The 18,866-nt window shown below is 34.0% G+C and overlaps 1 protein-coding gene across 3 annotated transcripts in view; it reads right to left on the bottom strand.

Moving 5' to 3' along the window:
• The window catches only part of UGGT2 (UDP-glucose glycoprotein glucosyltransferase 2), a 282,351-nt gene that overhangs the window by 232,513 nt on the left and 30,972 nt on the right, over nt 1-18,866 (bottom strand). For all 3 annotated transcript variants that reach the window (XM_066236801.1, XM_066236802.1, XM_066236804.1), the window contains exons 3-5: nt 18,721-18,851; nt 18,139-18,251; nt 4,257-4,431 (exon numbers count right to left, since the gene is read on the bottom strand). In XM_066236801.1, coding sequence (XP_066092898.1) covers nt 4,257-4,431; nt 18,139-18,251; nt 18,721-18,851 — 419 coding nt within the window. The remainder of the gene's footprint in view (nt 1-4,256; nt 4,432-18,138; nt 18,252-18,720; nt 18,852-18,866) is intronic.

Below are 18,866 nucleotides of genomic sequence, written 5' to 3'. Positions count from 1 at the left end.
GAACCTAATGAACAAAATAAACTGACAAACAAAATAGAGACAGAGGCAGAGATACATGGAACAGACTGATAACTGTCCAAGGGGAGGGAGAGTTGGAGAGTTGGAGAGTTGGAGAGTTGGAGAGCTGGGGAGCTGGAGAGCTGAATAAAAGAAGGTGAAAGAATTAAGGAAATATATATATATAACACATACGCAGTGTGGTAATAGCCAGAGAAGGAGGAGGATGGGGGTAGACTGAGGTGGGCAAAGGAGGGAGAAACAGAGACAGAGAGAGCTTTTGCTCGGTGCAGTGGATGTATGATGCAGTGTGTAGATCATGTTTTGAGTTGTACTCTTAAAACCATGTGCATGGCTTTGTGAACCAATGTCACCCCAATAAATTCAATAGAAGATAAAAACTCCTTTGACTATCCTCTCAAAAGACAATCAGTTGGTGGCTAAGTGAACCAAGACTCTCAGTCAACATATACATATTTTGTTACAGTTCATAAAAGAAACGCAGTTTCATAAAACCAATTTCCATTATTAGCTCTGGAATATTATTAGCTCCTTAATAATAAGAATACATTTTTATTAAATTTCTACTTTTTTCATTTGAAAACGTATTAATATAAAATTTGAATTGTAGTTTAATAAGTGTAGATTTGCAAGCCAAAAATGCTCTTAGGCTAAAAAGAAAATCTGTATTCATTTTTCTATTTCTTCTTTCCCACGAAAAGGCACCTGTTCAAAAAGTGGCATAAATAAATATAATTTTATTAGAATTACATGTTGATTAGTTTTACAATATATAAATAACTATTTTGATCATACAATATATCACTCATTAAATAGAGGGCTATAATTTGATGTTGCAAAGTGCCTACAGAGTTGGCTAGTATGATTTCACAGAAATATATTTAATAGTCACATTCTCCAAAGAATAACGAGGGACACTGATTCTCAATAGATTAGCATACCTTCTGCGGCATATCAGAATCATTCGGGAGACATTTTTTTAAAAGATAAACATATACTTCAATCTCCCATTCCCATTGTCATGCTGATATAATTGACATATAACACTGTATGAATAAGGGATACAACATAATGATTTGATACTATATATTATGAAATAATCACCACAGTAAGTTTAGTTAATATCCACACCTCACATACAGTGTTTTTTCTTGCGACGAGAACTTTTAAGATCTACTCTTAGCAACTTTCAATACAATACAGTGTTGTTTTCTATAGTCACCACACTGCACACTGCATCCCTAGAATTTGTTTATCATTTCTTTTTATTATTAAATGAGATGTGGGGAGGCAGAGAGACAGACTCCCACATGTGCTCCAAGCAGGATCCACCCTGCAAGCCCCCTATAGGGTAACGTTCTGCCTATCTGGGGCCACTGTTCCGTTGTTTGGTAACCAAGCTATATTAGCAGCTGAGGTGAGACCATGGAGCCATCCTCAGTGTCCGGGCCAACTTGCTCAAACCATTCAAGCCATGCTGCAGGAGGAAAAGAGAGAAAGAGAGAGAAAGAGGAGGTGGAGGGGTGGAGAACCAGATGGTCACTTCTCCTGTTGACTTGACCAGGAATCGAACCCAGGACTTCCACAAGCCCAGTTGACATTCTACCATTGAGCCAACCAGCCAGGGCCACTTGTTTATCTTGTAACTGAAATTTGTACCTTTTGACCACCTTCATTCACCAATTAGCACTGCCCCATTGCCTCCTCCCACAACCACCAATCTGTTATCTGAGTTCAGTTTTTTGAGATTGCATATATAAGTGAGATCATACATACAGTATCTGTCTTTCTCTGACTTATTTCACTTACCATAATGCCATCAAGGTCGATTCATGTTGTCGTAATTGGCAAGACTTCATTCCTTTTTAAGGCTGCATAATATTCCAATTTTACACACACACACATGCACACACACACATACACATTTTCTTTATCCATTCATTCAGTGATGCACAAATATGTAGGTTATTCCCATATTTTCACTATTTTAAGTAATGCTGCAATGAATATGGGGTGTAGATATCTTTTTGAGTTAGTGATTTCACTTTCTTATGATATACTCAAAAGGAGAATTGCTGGATCACATGTAGGTCTATCTTTAATATGTAAGAGGAGGAACCATCATACTCTTTCCACATTGGCAACATCAATTGATATCTCCTATAGTGCTCAAAGGTTCTCTTTTCTCCACATTCTCACCAACACTTATCTTCTCTTCTTTGGGTAACAGCCATGTTGTGATATCTCATTATAGCTCTGATTTACATTTCCCTGATGATTAGTAATGTTGAGCACCTGTTCATGTACCTAATGACCACTTGCATGTCTCCTTTAGAAAAATGTCTATTCAGGTTCTTTGCCCATTTTTTAATTGGATTCTGATTTTTTTTTTGTTTATTTTGCTATTGAGTTATATATGATCCTTATATATTTTGGATATTAACCACTTTACTAGATACGATTTGCAAATATTTTTTCCCCATTCCATAGATTGTCTTTACATTTTGTTGGTTTCCTTGACTGTGCAGAGAATTTTTTGTTTGATGTAGTGTCCTTTGTTTATTTTTGCTTTTATTGCCTTTCCTTTTGGTGTCAAATCCAAAAAATCATTGTCAACAGCAATGTCAAGGAGTCTTTTTCTCTATTTTTCTAAGGAGTTTTATGGTTTCAATTGTATGTTGAAGTTTTTAATCCATTTTAATTAATTTTTGTGAGTAGTGGAAGATAGAGTCCAGTTACATTCTTTTGCATGTGGCATTGCAGTTTCCCTAACATTTTTTATAGAAGAGACTATTTCTCATTGAGTATTCCTGAATCCCTTGTATATATCAGTTTATCATATATGCATGGGTTATTTCTAGGCTTGCTATTCTGTTCCACCAATCAATGTGTTTGTCTTTATGCCAACACCATACTGCTTTGATTACTATAGCTTTATAATATAATTTGAAGTCAGAAAGTGTCATGTCTGTAGTTCTGTCTTTGTTTCTGAAGACTACTTTAGTTTTTAAAACTACTTCAATTAAAATTATGTTATATTTGTATAGAATAGACATATATACATTATTGGAACAGAACAGAGAGTCTGAAAACAAACATTCTGATATAAAAACTTGGTGTATGATGTCTTTGGATAATGACTTAGCTGTTCAATTAATTGTGTGAGGACCAATGATTTTCTCATGGAAAACTAGAATTATAGCTGTACCTCACAACATATACAAATACAGTACAGATAGATTAAGTACTAAAACATAAAGAATTCCGTTTTAATTCTCACACAAAAAAACATAGTACAATGTCTTTATAACATCATGAGGGAAAATCACTAAAGAAAAGTTCAATAAATTTGACATCATCAAATACTTGTGCTGTAAATAAAATTGAAAAAAACGTGTTTTTTTTAAATATAAGAAGACCAGAAATACACCTTATAGTGTATTTTGCAATATACTTATAGTGTTTGCAAAGTATGAAAGGAACGGTTAGTATTCAGAATATATATATTTTTAAATCTGTAACTAAGAGAAAAATCCCAAAGAATCCAACATAAAAACAGGCAAAGGATATGGGTAGGCAACTAACAAGTTAATTAGCAAGTCATTAATATTTTGGGAAGTGCAAATTAAAACACTCTTTCCATGTTTGGAGTTTAGCAGGAAAAAAAAGGTAAAGTACTACCTTTCATGGCCATTATGTTCTAGCATGTGCCTGTGAGAGTTTTGGGGTGTATGTGTGTGTGGAGTGTGTTAAAAAATAAAATCTGAGTTATTGTAAAACAGAATAATGTGATAGAATGTGATAGCAATGAGAGGTTGAGAGAGTGGAAGATAATACAACATTGACCAGAAATGTAAATAAGAAAGTAGTTAGTTGTCCACAAAAATAGGGTTAAGAAAATCATTGTATCAAGTAAATCAGATTTCTTAGTGTAATTCATTTTCATTAAAAATGATTAATATATTTATTAATGTTAGCAATATAAAATTTATCACATTATCTTTTTTTATTATCCAATTTTTATTTCTGTTCCTGATATATATGGGAGGAAAAACATGATATTCCCAGAAAAGACACGGAATCCCAATATTTTTCCAGATAAAATTCACATTTAATAATTGCATTTGTTTTTAAAAACCTTTAACATTCCTGATGGAAACTATATAAAATCTAGTAAGAAAATTACCATGAAATGTATTTTTATACCCAAAATAATATTAAATAAAACAAATATGTACCTGAATATAATGACGAAGAACATAGAGAATTTCCCCATTTTGAGCTTTTTTGGATAATACTTTGTGAAATTTACCAAATGATCTGGTCCCCATTTCTGCATAGAGAATAATCACTGGTAAGTTCTCTTTGTTTGTAGGAAATTTATGATCCCCTTCAAAAAGATAAGGTCTGGGCCTAAAATGAAAAAAATAACAAACTTATATCTAAAAAATATTTTTTTAAATAACAAACTTTTAAAAGAATTGAAAGAGCATACGAGAAATGTATCATGATACTTTATAACTTATACTTACCAAAGAACTTACAGGAATATATATACACACACACATATATCATCACAGAAAAATAATTTAAATTTCCTGTGGGGATTTTGTACACACTTCTACTAAATGACAGGAAAAAAACAAAATTTGGTTAAATCAAAATTGAATATTAGAAATACTTTATTTTCCAACAAGGTTTACTCTCTTTAAATAGTAACATATAATGGCAACATATTTTCTAGTGAAATAAAATTTATGTTTTCTTCAATTACGATATAATTTTTTATTATAAGCTCACATTTCTGGAATATGAGTCCCAACCATTTAAAAAACAAAACAAAGGCACTATATCATATAAAAATTATTTATCATATAAAAATGTATCATATATAAATAACAATTCATTAAATCCTTCAGTATGTATATACTCAAAGAAACAGAAGTCCTGTGGTCTTGCTCTATCATCCCAAATATACTTTGACACTTTTTTTTTTTTTTTTTCATTTTTCTGAAGCTGGAAACAGGGAGAGACAGTCAGACAGACTCCCGCATGCGCCCGACCGGGATCCACCCGGCACGCCCACCAGGGGCGGTGCTCTGCCCCCCAGGGGGCGATGCTCTGCCCATCCTGGGCATCGCCATATTGCGACCAGAGCCACTCTAGCGCCTGAGGCAGAGGCCACAGAGCCATGCCCAGCGCCCGGGCCATCTTTGCTCCAATGGAGCCTTGGCTGCGGGAGGGGAAGAGAGAGACAGAGAGGAAAGCGCGGCGGAGGGGTGGAGAAGCAAATGGGCGCTTCTCCTATGTGCCCTGGCCGGGATCGAACCCGGGTCCTCCGCATGCTAGGCCGACGCTCTACCGCTGAGCCAACCGGCCAGGGCCTACTTTGACACTTTTTTATTTGTTAGGGTCTGTGCTAGATTCTTTATACATATGAGTATATTGTATCTTCACAACAGTTCCTTCAGATTGTTACAATTACTTATTTAAACTATATATAAAGGTTTCTAAGGCTCAGATAAATTAAATATCCAGAAAAATTTCAAACAGAATATTAGAATTTCAACTCATGTCTATGTAACTTCTAAGTCCACATCCTTCAACAATTTATATACAGTGTGTCCCTAAAGTCATGGTGCACTTTTGACCAGTCACAGGAAAGCAACAAAAGATGATAGAAATGTGAAATATGCACCAAATAAAAGAAAAACCCTCCCAGTTTCTGTAGGATGAAGTGGCAGCATGTGTGCATGCGCAGATGATGACATAACACTGTGTATACAGCGGAGCAGCACATGACCATGCCAGTTGAGATGTGGATGGTACAGAGGAAAGTTCAGTATGTTCTGTGGCTCGCTAAATTCTAATCCATGACCAAAGTGCAATGAGAATATCGGCGCATTTATAACGAAGCGCCACCATATAGGAATAACATTACTCGGTGGGATAAGCAGTTGAAGGAAACCGGCAGTTTGGTGGAGAAACCCCGTTCTGGTAGGCCATCAGTCAGTGACGAGTCTGTAGAGCAGGGGTCCCCAAACTACGGCCCGTGGGCCACATGCAACCATTTATCCAGTCCCCGCCGCACTTCCGGAAGGGGCACCTCTTTCATTGGTGGTCAGTGAGAGGAGCACATTGACCATCTCATTAGCCAAAAGCAGGCCCATAGTTCCCATTGAAATACTGGTCAGTTTGTTGATTTAAATTTACTTGTTCTTTATTTTAAATATTGTATTTGTTCCTTTTTTTTTTTTTTACTTTAAAATAAGATATGTGCAGCGTGCATAGGGATTTGTTATAGTTTTTTTTTTATAGTCCGGCCTTCCAACGGTCTGAGGGACAGTGAACTGGCCCCCTGTGTAAAAAGTTTGGGGACCCCTGCTGTAGAGGCTATATGGGATAGCTACCTAAGGAGCCCTAAAAAAATCTGTGTGTGAGCCCACATCGAACTGCACTGAATAGGTATGAAACTGGGAGAGTTTTCCTTTTATTTGGTGCAGATTGTACATTTCTATCGTCTTTTGCTGCTTTCCTGTGACCGGTCAAAAGTGCACCATGACTTTATGGACACACTGTAGGTAGAAAGAAAAACAAAATGAATAACAAAGGTGTGTATAAAATAACCTTTTATTTAATGAATTCATATCTCTACAAACTTTCAGTCATTTACAACATTAAGTAAAGGAGAGAGGGAAAGAGGACATTGTAACTGGGAATAAATATGTTATATTCCTGATTTACTGATCTTGGTCTGACTAGCCATAAAATAGAACTAAATACAGTAGGAATGTACTAATAATCCAGTTTGTTACTCTTGTAACCATGATTCAGTATCACCAGTTTAGTGGTCAAAGTTATGTATTCTGCAACAAATAAAAAATATATAATCAATCCACTGCTTTTATGGTAGGCAATTGGACAGACATGAGCAGAGCAACAGACCAAGCACCGAAGGCCAGCAGGGCCAAAAGCCCCAGGTGCCTAACAATGGACAAAACTGGGAAAACAAGGACCTTGCCCCCAGGGTGACCTTTTGTCCCTTAGTTGGTCATGAGTTTTAGACCCCTTGATTTCATATTGCTGGTTATGAAATTCGGACCCTCCCCTGGCATATCACTGGTCATGTGGTTTTCCCTTAGAAGAGGAACAAACAAGAAAGCCAAATAGAGCTTAAGCATTAACCCCTAGAGATAACGTCTAGGCCTCTGTTGTGTTTCAGCTCCAGGTCCAGAAAAGCAGTAAAATCAGACAAAGGAAAGCCACAGTTTACATTAGGATCGGCTGCACTGAATAATGGAAGCCCTGCTCTGGCACCGACCAATCAGTAGAGAACATGACCCTAAAAGAGCACATCTGGAAAGCCGATGAATATTCTATTGAAATCCTCCCCTAGGATCTCCCTTAAAATCCCCACACTTGAAATCCCTTCAGATGGAGGTCCCAGTGCACTTGCCCTTCCAGGAGCATACCCATGTCTTTCCATTCCCCTCCTCTCTCTCCTCTTCTTTTCCCCAGGTGTGTTTTCCTTGTCTGCCTTCTTTCTCCTAAGTTCTAGGAACTCCACAAGACTTGCAACCAGGGGAGCAGTGAGCAGAATTGGTTTGTCCTGGGCTAACAACCTGAACCTCTCTCCAAGGTCCCTTTTTCTCTGACTTTCTTCCTGCACAGACAGTAATTTCTTACTTTACTTGCTGCACTTTGTCTCTTGATTGAATGTTTTCCTTCAAGAAGACAAGAATCAAGGTCTCATCACTCCCCCTGTAACACTTTCACCTCTGGCCCAGTTCTCATTACAGCCGAAAGGTCTGTTCCTCTCCAGCTGATCCACATCAAGAGTTAACAGATGTAGAAGACAAAGCATAAGCAGGAGCTACATGCACCTCGCCCCGGCCCCTTCTCCTCACTCCTACCACACTGAGACTTGTAGTAGTTCTGATTCTCACTCAAGGCCAAGAAGACAACCTGATTGTGAGAACCTGTTACAATAAAGTATAAGATTTTACATGAAGGGGATAAAAATAATTTTCCTCCTCCTAAGTTCTGGCTGGACTAATTATCAAATTAATACGAGACAGATTAAAAGGAGAAAAAGTGCAATTTTCTAGGGAAGTGATATAAGAATATAGGAGGAGAGATTGGGCAATTAAGATTTATAAGGCAAGGAGAAGGGGTGGCTGTGGTAACTGGGACTTCAACTGGCAGGCAAATATTTGGTAAATAAATGTTTTCTGGGCCATCTCTAACAATGGGATAGAGAGAGGACTTCGATCAAAAGGTTCCACCCTGTCTATCACACTTAGTCTGTATTAAACTGCAGTTACCTATGATAATAGCTCCCTTGCTGGAGTAGGTTCTTTACCTAAACTTTTGTGGCCATTCCAGAGAGGTGAAGGATTATTCTTGAGCCTTTGTTTTTAAATTAACCAGCTTAAAATAATATCCCAAAAGGGTAATGTTGAGGTGGCAAATTCTGCTTCCCCTCATACACACTCATCCACTTTTATCTGATTTATTATTAACAAAATATATGATTATTATTGTCAGTGTTTAGATATTTGAAACATGAAGCAAACAGAACTTTATAGGCCCAAAATAAGATTTGGCTTTACATTTTAATCTCTTCTATAACAGATAAAGAGATATAAATGTACAAAATGAAGAATTAAGTTAGGATTCAAAATAAGAATAACTGAATTAGTTTCCATTCTTCATAGAAAACTATTAATAAATGCAAAAGACTATAATACTAAAATCATAATTCCCATTAAAAAAGTGAAAAATAATCTTAAACTAGATAAAATTATTAAATTTATTCTTAATTTTAACTGATAACTTGGAAATAAAATGACACAAAGTAAAATCCTGATTTTTTTCAAATCAGTACTATAGAAATACATTTAGTAATTTATATAGGGTATCATACATTTTATTATTAGTATGAAAGATGTTTTCAATTAATTTACTATTGTTGGTAATTGGAAAGTCTGCTAATAAAATAAAGCTAATAGATCAATCTTAAAGTTGAATATAAAAATAATTAGCTCATCTACCAATTGTTCATGCCTTCCTACACCCATGTACATATACGTTTCAAAGTTTGATTCTATGATTAATTTAGGAACTGCTTGGATATATGATAGGTTAAAAAAACTATTCTACAGCAATAGAGAATCACTAAGAGGGAAAGTAGTTTTTAAATTTGATGAGATTACATTCAAAATTAGAAAATTTCATTTATTGAGTTGATTAAGGCTATAAAGGGAAATAATACAAATTAGCAGTAGTAAAAATGTTAGAAATAAAGTATAAAACAAACCCAGCTTTCTGAAGAACAATTTTGACATACCAATTTTAAATGTACACATTTATTTACCTAATGATTCTAGTTTGATCAAGATAGTTATATAAAAATATATGTAAACACTAAAGAACATTTGTAATAGAAACATTTTACAGTTGTAAAGAAGACTGTAAAATAGCATACATATGTATATATATATATGTGTGTGTCTGTGTGTATCACCATAGGTTGGATAAAATGATGTACTTATTAATTTAATTACTGTATAATTCACTTGACAAATAATTTTGAGCATTTATTACATGTCAGTGGAAATACAATAAACAATATATATAGGTACTGATCCACAAACACAGAGTATACCTATATTTATACTTATTTAGTGTAAGGCATGTAAAAATTTAAATTTAGAGAAGGGAGATTCTATAATATGCTTTTAAGTACAATCTCATGTTGATTAATATATATCTATATATTTGCATATTAATATATGCATTAAAGAAGAATATTTCAAACTGTTAACAGAATTATGGGTCACTTTCCCTTACTACATTGCATTTTTCTGAGATATGTGAATTCCTTACAATGACCACAAAGAATTTTTTTCTTTAAAAATACAACTTTCAGTCAGAATAATAGCAGCATGAGAGATACTCCTGATCTCTCCCCTTGAAATTTTAACAAATTGAACAATTATAATGCAGCAAAATAAAATTCCAGCTGGGTTCACAGGTGCACCTAAAAGATCAAGGTAAAAAGGAACAAGGTAAAAAGGGGGTGGGCAGAAGATAAGATGCATTTGTAGTTCTGGAAAGGAGAGGAGACAAACCTGAGTGACTGGGATTTTTTTTTCTCTGCTGAACTACGGGGAGGAGGGAAGTACAAACTATTTGGATTCTGTCTGAAGAGTACAGACAGGAAAACCTGTAGTGACTGGGTCTCCTTCTGCTGGGTAAAGTGGTGAGATAGAGGGGCAGAGGGGATGATAAACAAAAGTAGCCAGGGTGTGGGGTCATGGTTGGTGTTCTTGTGATTTGCCTGCAGCCCACACTTGGCAGAGACAAAGAATGCTAAAGAGTGCCCCCCCCAGCCTCCCAGATTCTGACTCCCTCACTTCTCCATCCAAAGAGTGGTAGAGACAAAGCCCACAGCTAACTCTCCAGAGCCACTCTCTCCCCTGAAGAACAGAGGTGCTCCACGTCTGGTCCCTGGGTCTGTTGAGATGTGGGAATGAGTGCTGGGAAGCCTGAGATTGCCATTGCTAAAGCCGTAAAGCTGAAGCCATAAAACTGAAGCAATAAAGCCCACACAACAAACCCCACCCACTAACATGACTACAGCCTCACCCACATCACTGTGCTAGCAACATCTCAGTGGAGGACAGACCAGGAACTTCACAGAGCTAAAACTTGTAATACAACGAAACCTACTGGAAGAAATCTCTCAAATTTGAAATACATTTTTTCTTTTTTCTTCATTTATTCCTTTTTTCTTATTCTTTTTATCTCTTTTGAATGTTATTTCTTAGATTTTTATATATTTTATTCTTATTGTTTTCTAGGTGTTTTGTTTTTTATTTTTATTTTTTATTGGTTTTCAATCTTATTATCTATGGTTTTACTTCTTGTCATAATTATTTAAACTTTAACATTTTTTACTTCATTTAAAAATTTTTTTCATAACATTGGTTGTTTATTTGTTAGCATTCTTAACAACACCATTCTTAAATGCCATCAAGGAAAAAGAAATCAAATACCACGGCTACACAAGACAGATATATAGTTCAGAAAGAAAATTAAAAAACTCCAGAAAAAAATTTCAATCATATGAAAACCTTGGAGTTAAGTGATAGAGAATCAAAATTGAAGTTCTTAAAGTATTCAACAAGATGCGAGAAGACACTAAGAGGCAACTTAATGAGCTCAGAAAACAAACAAATACCACACGAAGGAGACTGAAACTTTGAAAACAAAGAAGAAAAACTCAATACATGAATTGAAAACTGAGGTAGCAAGTTTGGCTATTATAACAAGCCAAAAGAGGAAAGAATCAGTGACATCAAAGACAGGTAACTACAGATGTTACATAGAGGACTGTAACTCATTAACTAAAAAAACTGAGAGAGCTCTACAAGAATTGTCTGACTCCATCAGAAAGAGCAATATAAGAATAATGGGTATATCACATGAAGAAGAGAAGGAGAAGAGAATGGAGAGCCTATTCAAACAAATAATTGATGAGAATTTCCCAAGCCTATGGAAAGAGAGCCTCAAATCCAAGAAGCAAACAGAACACCAAGTTACCTCAACCCAAACAGACCTACTCCAAGGCATATTGTAATAAAATTGTCAAAAATCAATGACAAAAAAAGAATTTTCAAAGCATCTAGAAAAAAAAAGAACATAACATATAAAGGAAAGCTCATTTAGATTATTATCAGACTTCTCAGTAGAAACTCTATAAGCCAGAAGAGAGTGGACTTAAACATTCAAGGTACTGAAAGAAAAAAAGTTACCAGCCATGAACACTATATGCATCAAAGTTATCATACAAATATGAAGGAATAATAAAAACTTTTCAGACATACAGAAGCTGAGGGAATATATCACCTGAAAACTCCACTGCAGGAAATACTCAAGGGGGTTATTTGACCAGACACAAAAAACAAAACAAATCAAACTACAAGTAAAAGCTCCATCAAAGTCACAATAAAAACAAGGATAATCTGTGACAACAATAACATAAAAGAAAATAAAGATCTGCAGTAGTAAAGGAGGATGGAGTACAGAAGCACTCATAAGACACAGAACACTTGTACAAACATTTTTCTCTTAATAACCTAATGGCAACCACTCACAAAAAAGCCACTACTGAAACACACAACTTGAATAAAGAAGAAACAGGAAAAAGAAGTATAGAATATCACAAAACAAAAACAACTGACAGAAGCAAAAAAGAGAAGAACCTAACAAAACACAGAGATACCAGAAAACAAAACATAAAATGGCTATAGGAAATTCTCAAATTTCAATAATTACCCAAAATGTAAATGGATTGAGCTCACCAATAAAGAGGCACAGAGAAGCAGATTGAGTCAAAAAGCAAAACCCAACTATATTCTGCTTTCAAGAGACACATGTAAGCTGCAAGGACAAAAGTAGGCTCAAAATGAAAGGTTGGAAAATGATTCTCCAAACAAATAATATCCAAAGAAAAGCAGGTGTAGCTATACTTGTATCTGAAAACACTGACTTCAACACCACAAAGGTAACAAGAAACAAAAACAAACATTTCATAATGATAAAGGGGACACTGTTTCAAAAAGACATAACACTTCTTAATATATTTATATATGCAATGAACAAGGGAGCACCAAAAAATATAAAACATCTACTAACAGATCTAAAAATAGAGGCAGAAAAGAACACAAACATACTTGGAGATTGCAACATACCATTGATGGCTTTAGGTAGAGTATCCAAATAGTATCAATAAAGAAATATCGAAAATAATGACACACTGGCACAAATGGACATAATAAACATTTATAGGATTTTTCATCTCAAAACATTAGATTATACATTCTTCAGTATGCATGGAACATTCTTAAGGAGAAACTACATGTTGGGCCACAAAACTAACATCAACAAATTCAGGAAGATTGAAATTATACCAAGCATATGTTCTGACCATCAGGTTTTGAAATTAGAATTCAACTGCAATAGGAAGTAAAGAAACACACAAAATTGTAGATATTAAACAACATACTTCTAAAAATTGACTGGGTCAAAGATGAAATAAAAGCAGAGATCAAAAAATATATACAGACAAATGAAAATGACAACACAACATATTAAAATTTCTGAGATGCAGCAAAAGCAGTAATAAGATGGAAATTTATATCATTACAGGCTTATATAAAGAAACAAGAGAGATCCCAAGCAGACAACCTAACATCACATCTTAAGGAACTAGGAAAAGAAGAACAAAGGCAACCTAAAGTCAGCAGCAGAAAGGAAATAATATAAATTAGAGAAGAAATAAATGAAAGAGAGAACAAAAAAGCCTATAGGAAAAAATAATACAACAAAGAGCTAGCTCTTTGAAAAGATCAATAAAATTGACAGTCCCCTGACTAGACTCACTAAAGATAAAAGAAGGACTCATATAAACAAAATTTGAAATGAAAGAGGAGAAATTACCACAGACATCATAGATATACAAAGGATGTTGATAAAATATTACAAAAGATTATATGCCACCAACTTCAACAATCTAGAAGAAATGGATAAATTTCTAGAACTAAACAATCTTCCAAGACTGGCATAAAAAAGAAAAAACCTAAATACACCTATAAGTAGGGAGGAAATAGAAGCAACCATCAAAAACCTCCCAAAAAACAGAAGTCCAGGACCAGATGGCTATACTACTGAATTCTACCAAACATTCAAAGAAGGTTTGGTTTCTATCTTCTCAAAGTCTTCAAATAATTAAAGAAGAAGCAATACTCCCTAACACATATTATGAGGTCAATATAACCCTCACACCAAAACCTGGCAAGGATAACACACACACACACACACACACACACACACACACACACACACACAAAACAAACAACAAAACAAAACAAAAAAAGACCAGTATCTCAAATGAATAGAGATGCAAAAATACTAAACAAAATACTAGCAAACAGAACACAACACATTAAAAAATATGCAATATATCATGATCAAGTGGGATTCATTCCAAGAGCACAAGAATAGTTTAACATATGGAAATCAATCAATGTTATTCACCACATCAAGAAAACAGAAAGAAAATCATATGATCCTAGCAATAGATGCGGAAAAGACATTCAATAAGATACAACATCACTTTATGTTTAAAACACTCAATAAAATCGGAACAGAAGGAAAGTACTTCAACATAAGGCCATATAAGACAAACCATCAGTTAATATCATACTAAATGAAGAAAAAATGAAGACTTTTCCTCTGAAATCAGGAACAAGACAAGGCTGCTCACTCTCTCTACTCTTATTCAACATAGTTCTGGAAGTTTTAGTCAGAGCAATCAGGCAAGAGAAAGAAAAGGCACCCATATAGGTAAAGAAGAAACAAAGCTATCACTTTTTTTGCATATGACATGACCCTGTATATAGAAAACTGCAAAGACTCCCCTAAAAACTATTAGAAGTAATAAACAATACAGAAAAGTCAAAGAATACAAAATCAATATACAAATTATGGTTTTCTATATGCCAATGATGAAACTTCAGAAAATAAACTTTAAAAAATAATTCTTTCTACAATTGCAACAAAAAAAATAAAATTCTTAGGAATAAACTTAAAATATGTGAAAGACCTATATACTGAAAACTATAACATTATTGAAAGAAATTGAAAAAGATACAATGAAATGGAAAAATATTACATTTTCGTGGATTGGAAGAATCAACATCATTAAAATGGCAATATTACTCAAAGTAATATACAAATTTAATGTAATCCCCATCAAAATCCCAATATCATTTTTTAAAGAAATAGAACAAAAAATTACCAGGTTTGTATGGAACCATAAAAAACCCTGAATAGCCAAAGCAATCCTGAGGAAAAAGAATGAAGCTGGAGGTATCACACTACCTGGCTTCAAATTATACTACAGAGCCACGATAATCAAAACAGCATGGTATTGGCAGAAAAACAGACATACAGACCAACGGACCAGAATCGAGAGCCCAGAAATAAAACCACATATATGTGGACAAATCATCTTTGACAAACAAGCCAAAAACACACAATGGAGAATAGAAAGCCTTTTCAATAAATGGTGCTGGCAAAATTGGAAAGCCACAATCAAAACAATGAAATTTCACTACACTTTGTCCCTCTGCACAAAAATCAATTCAAAATTGATCAAAGACCTAAATATAAGATCTGAAACAATCAATTATATAAAAGAAAATATAGGTACTAAACTCATGGACCTTGGCCATAGAGAACAATTTATAAATTTGACCCCAAAGGCAAGGAAGTAAAGGCTAAAATAAATGAATGGGACTATATCAAACTAAAAAGCTTGCGTATAGCAAAAGAAACTGACAACAGAACAAAAAGGCAGTCAACTAAATAGGAGATGATATTTGCAAATAATAGCTCTGATATGGGGTTAAGATCCAAAATATACAAAGAACTCACAAAGCTCAGTAACAAGCAAGCAAACAATCCAATTAAAAAATGGGGAAAGGACCTGAACAGGCACTTCTCCCAAAAGGACATTCAGATGGCCAACAGATATATGAAAAGATGCTCATCCTCACTAGCTATTAGAGCACTGCAAATCAAAATTAAAATGAGATACTACCTCACACCTGTTAGATTGGCTATTATCAGCAAGACAGGTAATACCAAGTGTTGAAGAGGCTGTGGAGAAAAAGGAACCCTCATGCTGGTGGAAATGCAAATTAGTACAACCTTTATGGAAGGAAGTATGGTGTTTCCTCAAAATTTGAAAAAGAACTACCATATGACCCAGCAATCCCTCTACTGGGTATCTACCCCTAAAACTCTAAAACATCGGTACACAAAGACACATGCAACCCCATGTTCACTGCAACATTATTCACAGTGGCCAACACACAGAAACAACCAGTGTCCCGCAGTAGAGAATTGGAGAAAGAAGAAGTGGTACATATCTATATACAATGGAATACTACTCAGCCATAAGAAATGATAACATAGTGACATTTATGACAACATAGATGGACCTTGGGAACATGATACTGAATGAAATGAGTAAATCAGAAAAAGCTAAGAACTGTATGATTTCACACATAGGTGGGATATAAAACTGAGACTCATGGACATAAACAAAAGTGAAACAGTTACCAGGGAGAGGAGAATGTAAGGAGGGGTACTAGTAGAATTGGTGGGGGAATGGTGTAAAGAGGGACAAATATAGGGTAATGAAAAATGATTTGACTTTGAGTGATAGGTATACAAAATAATCAATAGTTCAAATGCTATAGAAATGCTTACCTGAAACCTATGTACTCTTATTGATCAATATCAATCTCTTAAATTAAATTTTCTAAATAAAAAAATAATGCAACTTTGAATTTTAAACAAAAATTTAAAGTCACAAAAAATGAAGGGAATGCTGATTTGAAGTGGCATTTGGAGAGCAGTCCCTAGAAGTTAATTTTCCCAAATCTCCAATAATATTTTCAAAAACACAGAAAAGACAAAAACTCTTTAATAAAGCTGAAAACTAATAAGAACCTTATACTGTCAGTTGGGAACAAAACCCACTAAATATAAAATCTTAGAATCATAACTGATAGTCAAGCCTTACCAGTTAAAACAATACCTTACCACTTGTAATACAATGTATTAGCCAAAAAGAAAGGTAGACTGATTCTTCATCTCTTCCCTACTTCCTGTTCTATGATTCAAAGATCCATATGAATCTTACTCCAAACTTGACAGACATTATTATAAAATGTGATTTATATATTTGGAAGAAAGTGACAGCAACCATCACCATCCTAAATGAGAATGACTTTCTCTGCCTCCAACAAGAAAAGTAATATAAAGAAATTTTTTAAGGAAATGGAACAATGAGTATAGATCTGATTTAAAAAAGGCAACTTTGATGCTTTAAAGGTGTTATGATTGAGGAAAAAATAAAACCCACATGTTTAGCTCACCAAAGGTAAAAGAAGCAAATAATATGAATGAAAAAGGTAAGAGATTAAAAAACAACAAAAGAAACAAATTCTATCAGCCATTTGATAGAATGTATTCTCATTTAAAAAACACAAAACTTTAATCTGTAAAAACTTAAGGAAAATGAAAACTGAAAAAAATTTAGCAATGAGAAACATCTACAGAGAAGAATTAAAATTATATTAAATTAAATAAATGGTGCTGGCAAAATTGGAAAGCCACATGCAAAAAAATGAAACTTGACTACACTTTGTCCCCCTGCACAAAAATCAAAGAATTAAAATTATATTATGGTAAGTACATATGTAAATTCATAAATATTTGCTCAAATAAGAAAAAATCAACCCTATGGATCAATACTGATAATGTGGTATTAAAGAAGGATTATGAGTCTAAGGTTCACAGAAAAAAAATGTACTAATTTAATGCTATATATGAATTGTTAGGATGGGGATTTGATTTTATTGAAATTTACAATCTAACAAGTTTGCCTTTTACTATTTCATGGATGCTGGCAGAAGACATGAGGCTTCTAGGTCAGAAATAAAGAACTTTACTACTCACAGCACACAGCAGTGTGAGCATTAGGATGTTTGCACCAGTTCCCTGTGGTCTTTACATTCCTTGGGGAAGAAATGGACCCACAACAATGCTACACATACTACTTCCCATATTTATTTGTATGAAGTACTTGAAAGTAAAATAAAAAGTTTCAAATAAAACATTAAAAAAAAACAATGTTACTGTTTTCATTAATTTTTTTGTTCCTAAGGCATACATTCAGTTTATATGTAAAGAGATAGAATCCAAATAAATCCAGTTTTATTTTTACTGTTTTTATAAAACATCTCATTTTATGGTATTTTGGCATAATTTATACTCTAAAATTAAAAGCTAATCAGACAAAATATTGAAAGTACTTAATATATTTTAGAAAAGGACTCCCAGCTCATATGTATTGTTTTTCAATAGAGTACCGTATATTCTTGGAATATTAAAATTTTGTATTATAAAAAATGTCTGCAATATTGACTCTCACCTATTTTTATAAACCACTTCTTTCACTATAAGTTATCACTGATTTACCTTGAAGTAGCCTTCTTCAGCAGCTTTTTAATCTCATTAATTTTACAAGTGTGTTTCGTATGGATAACCACAAACGCATCACAACCATCTGGTGGTGGCTCATTAGCTGCAATCTAAGATTTCAAAGATTATATTTAGCTACAGTAGTTGATAATTACAATATGATTAAGAAAGTCCCACATTATTTTGATTGTAACTCATTAACTACTATTAAGTTATTGCTCTAATTAAAGTAAAAAATATCTTTATGCAGTCAGAATTAAATACTTTAACAAAATCAACTTGACAGTAGAAATCTGTGCTTCAAAGTTTTTGAAAAGTATCAAATTAAAGTTTTCATTATAGTTAATTTTAATGATGACTTGTCCTCCTAATTTCCTTATCCCAAATAAGTATATATAAAATTACATATTAACTATATTATAATCAATGACACAATGATAATATAATCAATGATATACTATGGAACCAGATAGTACAACTTTGTAGATCCTTTTGAACTAAACATATTCACTTAAGATAGATGTATGTACATTGCTAGCATGCTTCTTTGTCATGTATACCTTGGAAATTTTTACATACCTGTTGAGACATCTGAATCGTTGGAGAGTATGCTCTTATAGAAATAGCAAACTTTAAAAGATTGATATGTAAATTGTCTAAGAATTGTCCGGCCTTCTTCAGTATTAAGTTGTAATAAGAATAATCTGACTCTATAAAAACAATCC

The sequence above is a fragment of the Saccopteryx bilineata genome, chromosome 6 (assembly GCF_036850765.1).
Source record: "Saccopteryx bilineata isolate mSacBil1 chromosome 6, mSacBil1_pri_phased_curated, whole genome shotgun sequence".
Taxonomy (NCBI): Eukaryota; Metazoa; Chordata; class Mammalia; order Chiroptera; family Emballonuridae; genus Saccopteryx; species Saccopteryx bilineata.
The sequence above is the reverse complement of the archived record's forward strand: the minus strand, read 5'-3'. Positions and strand labels throughout refer to the sequence as shown.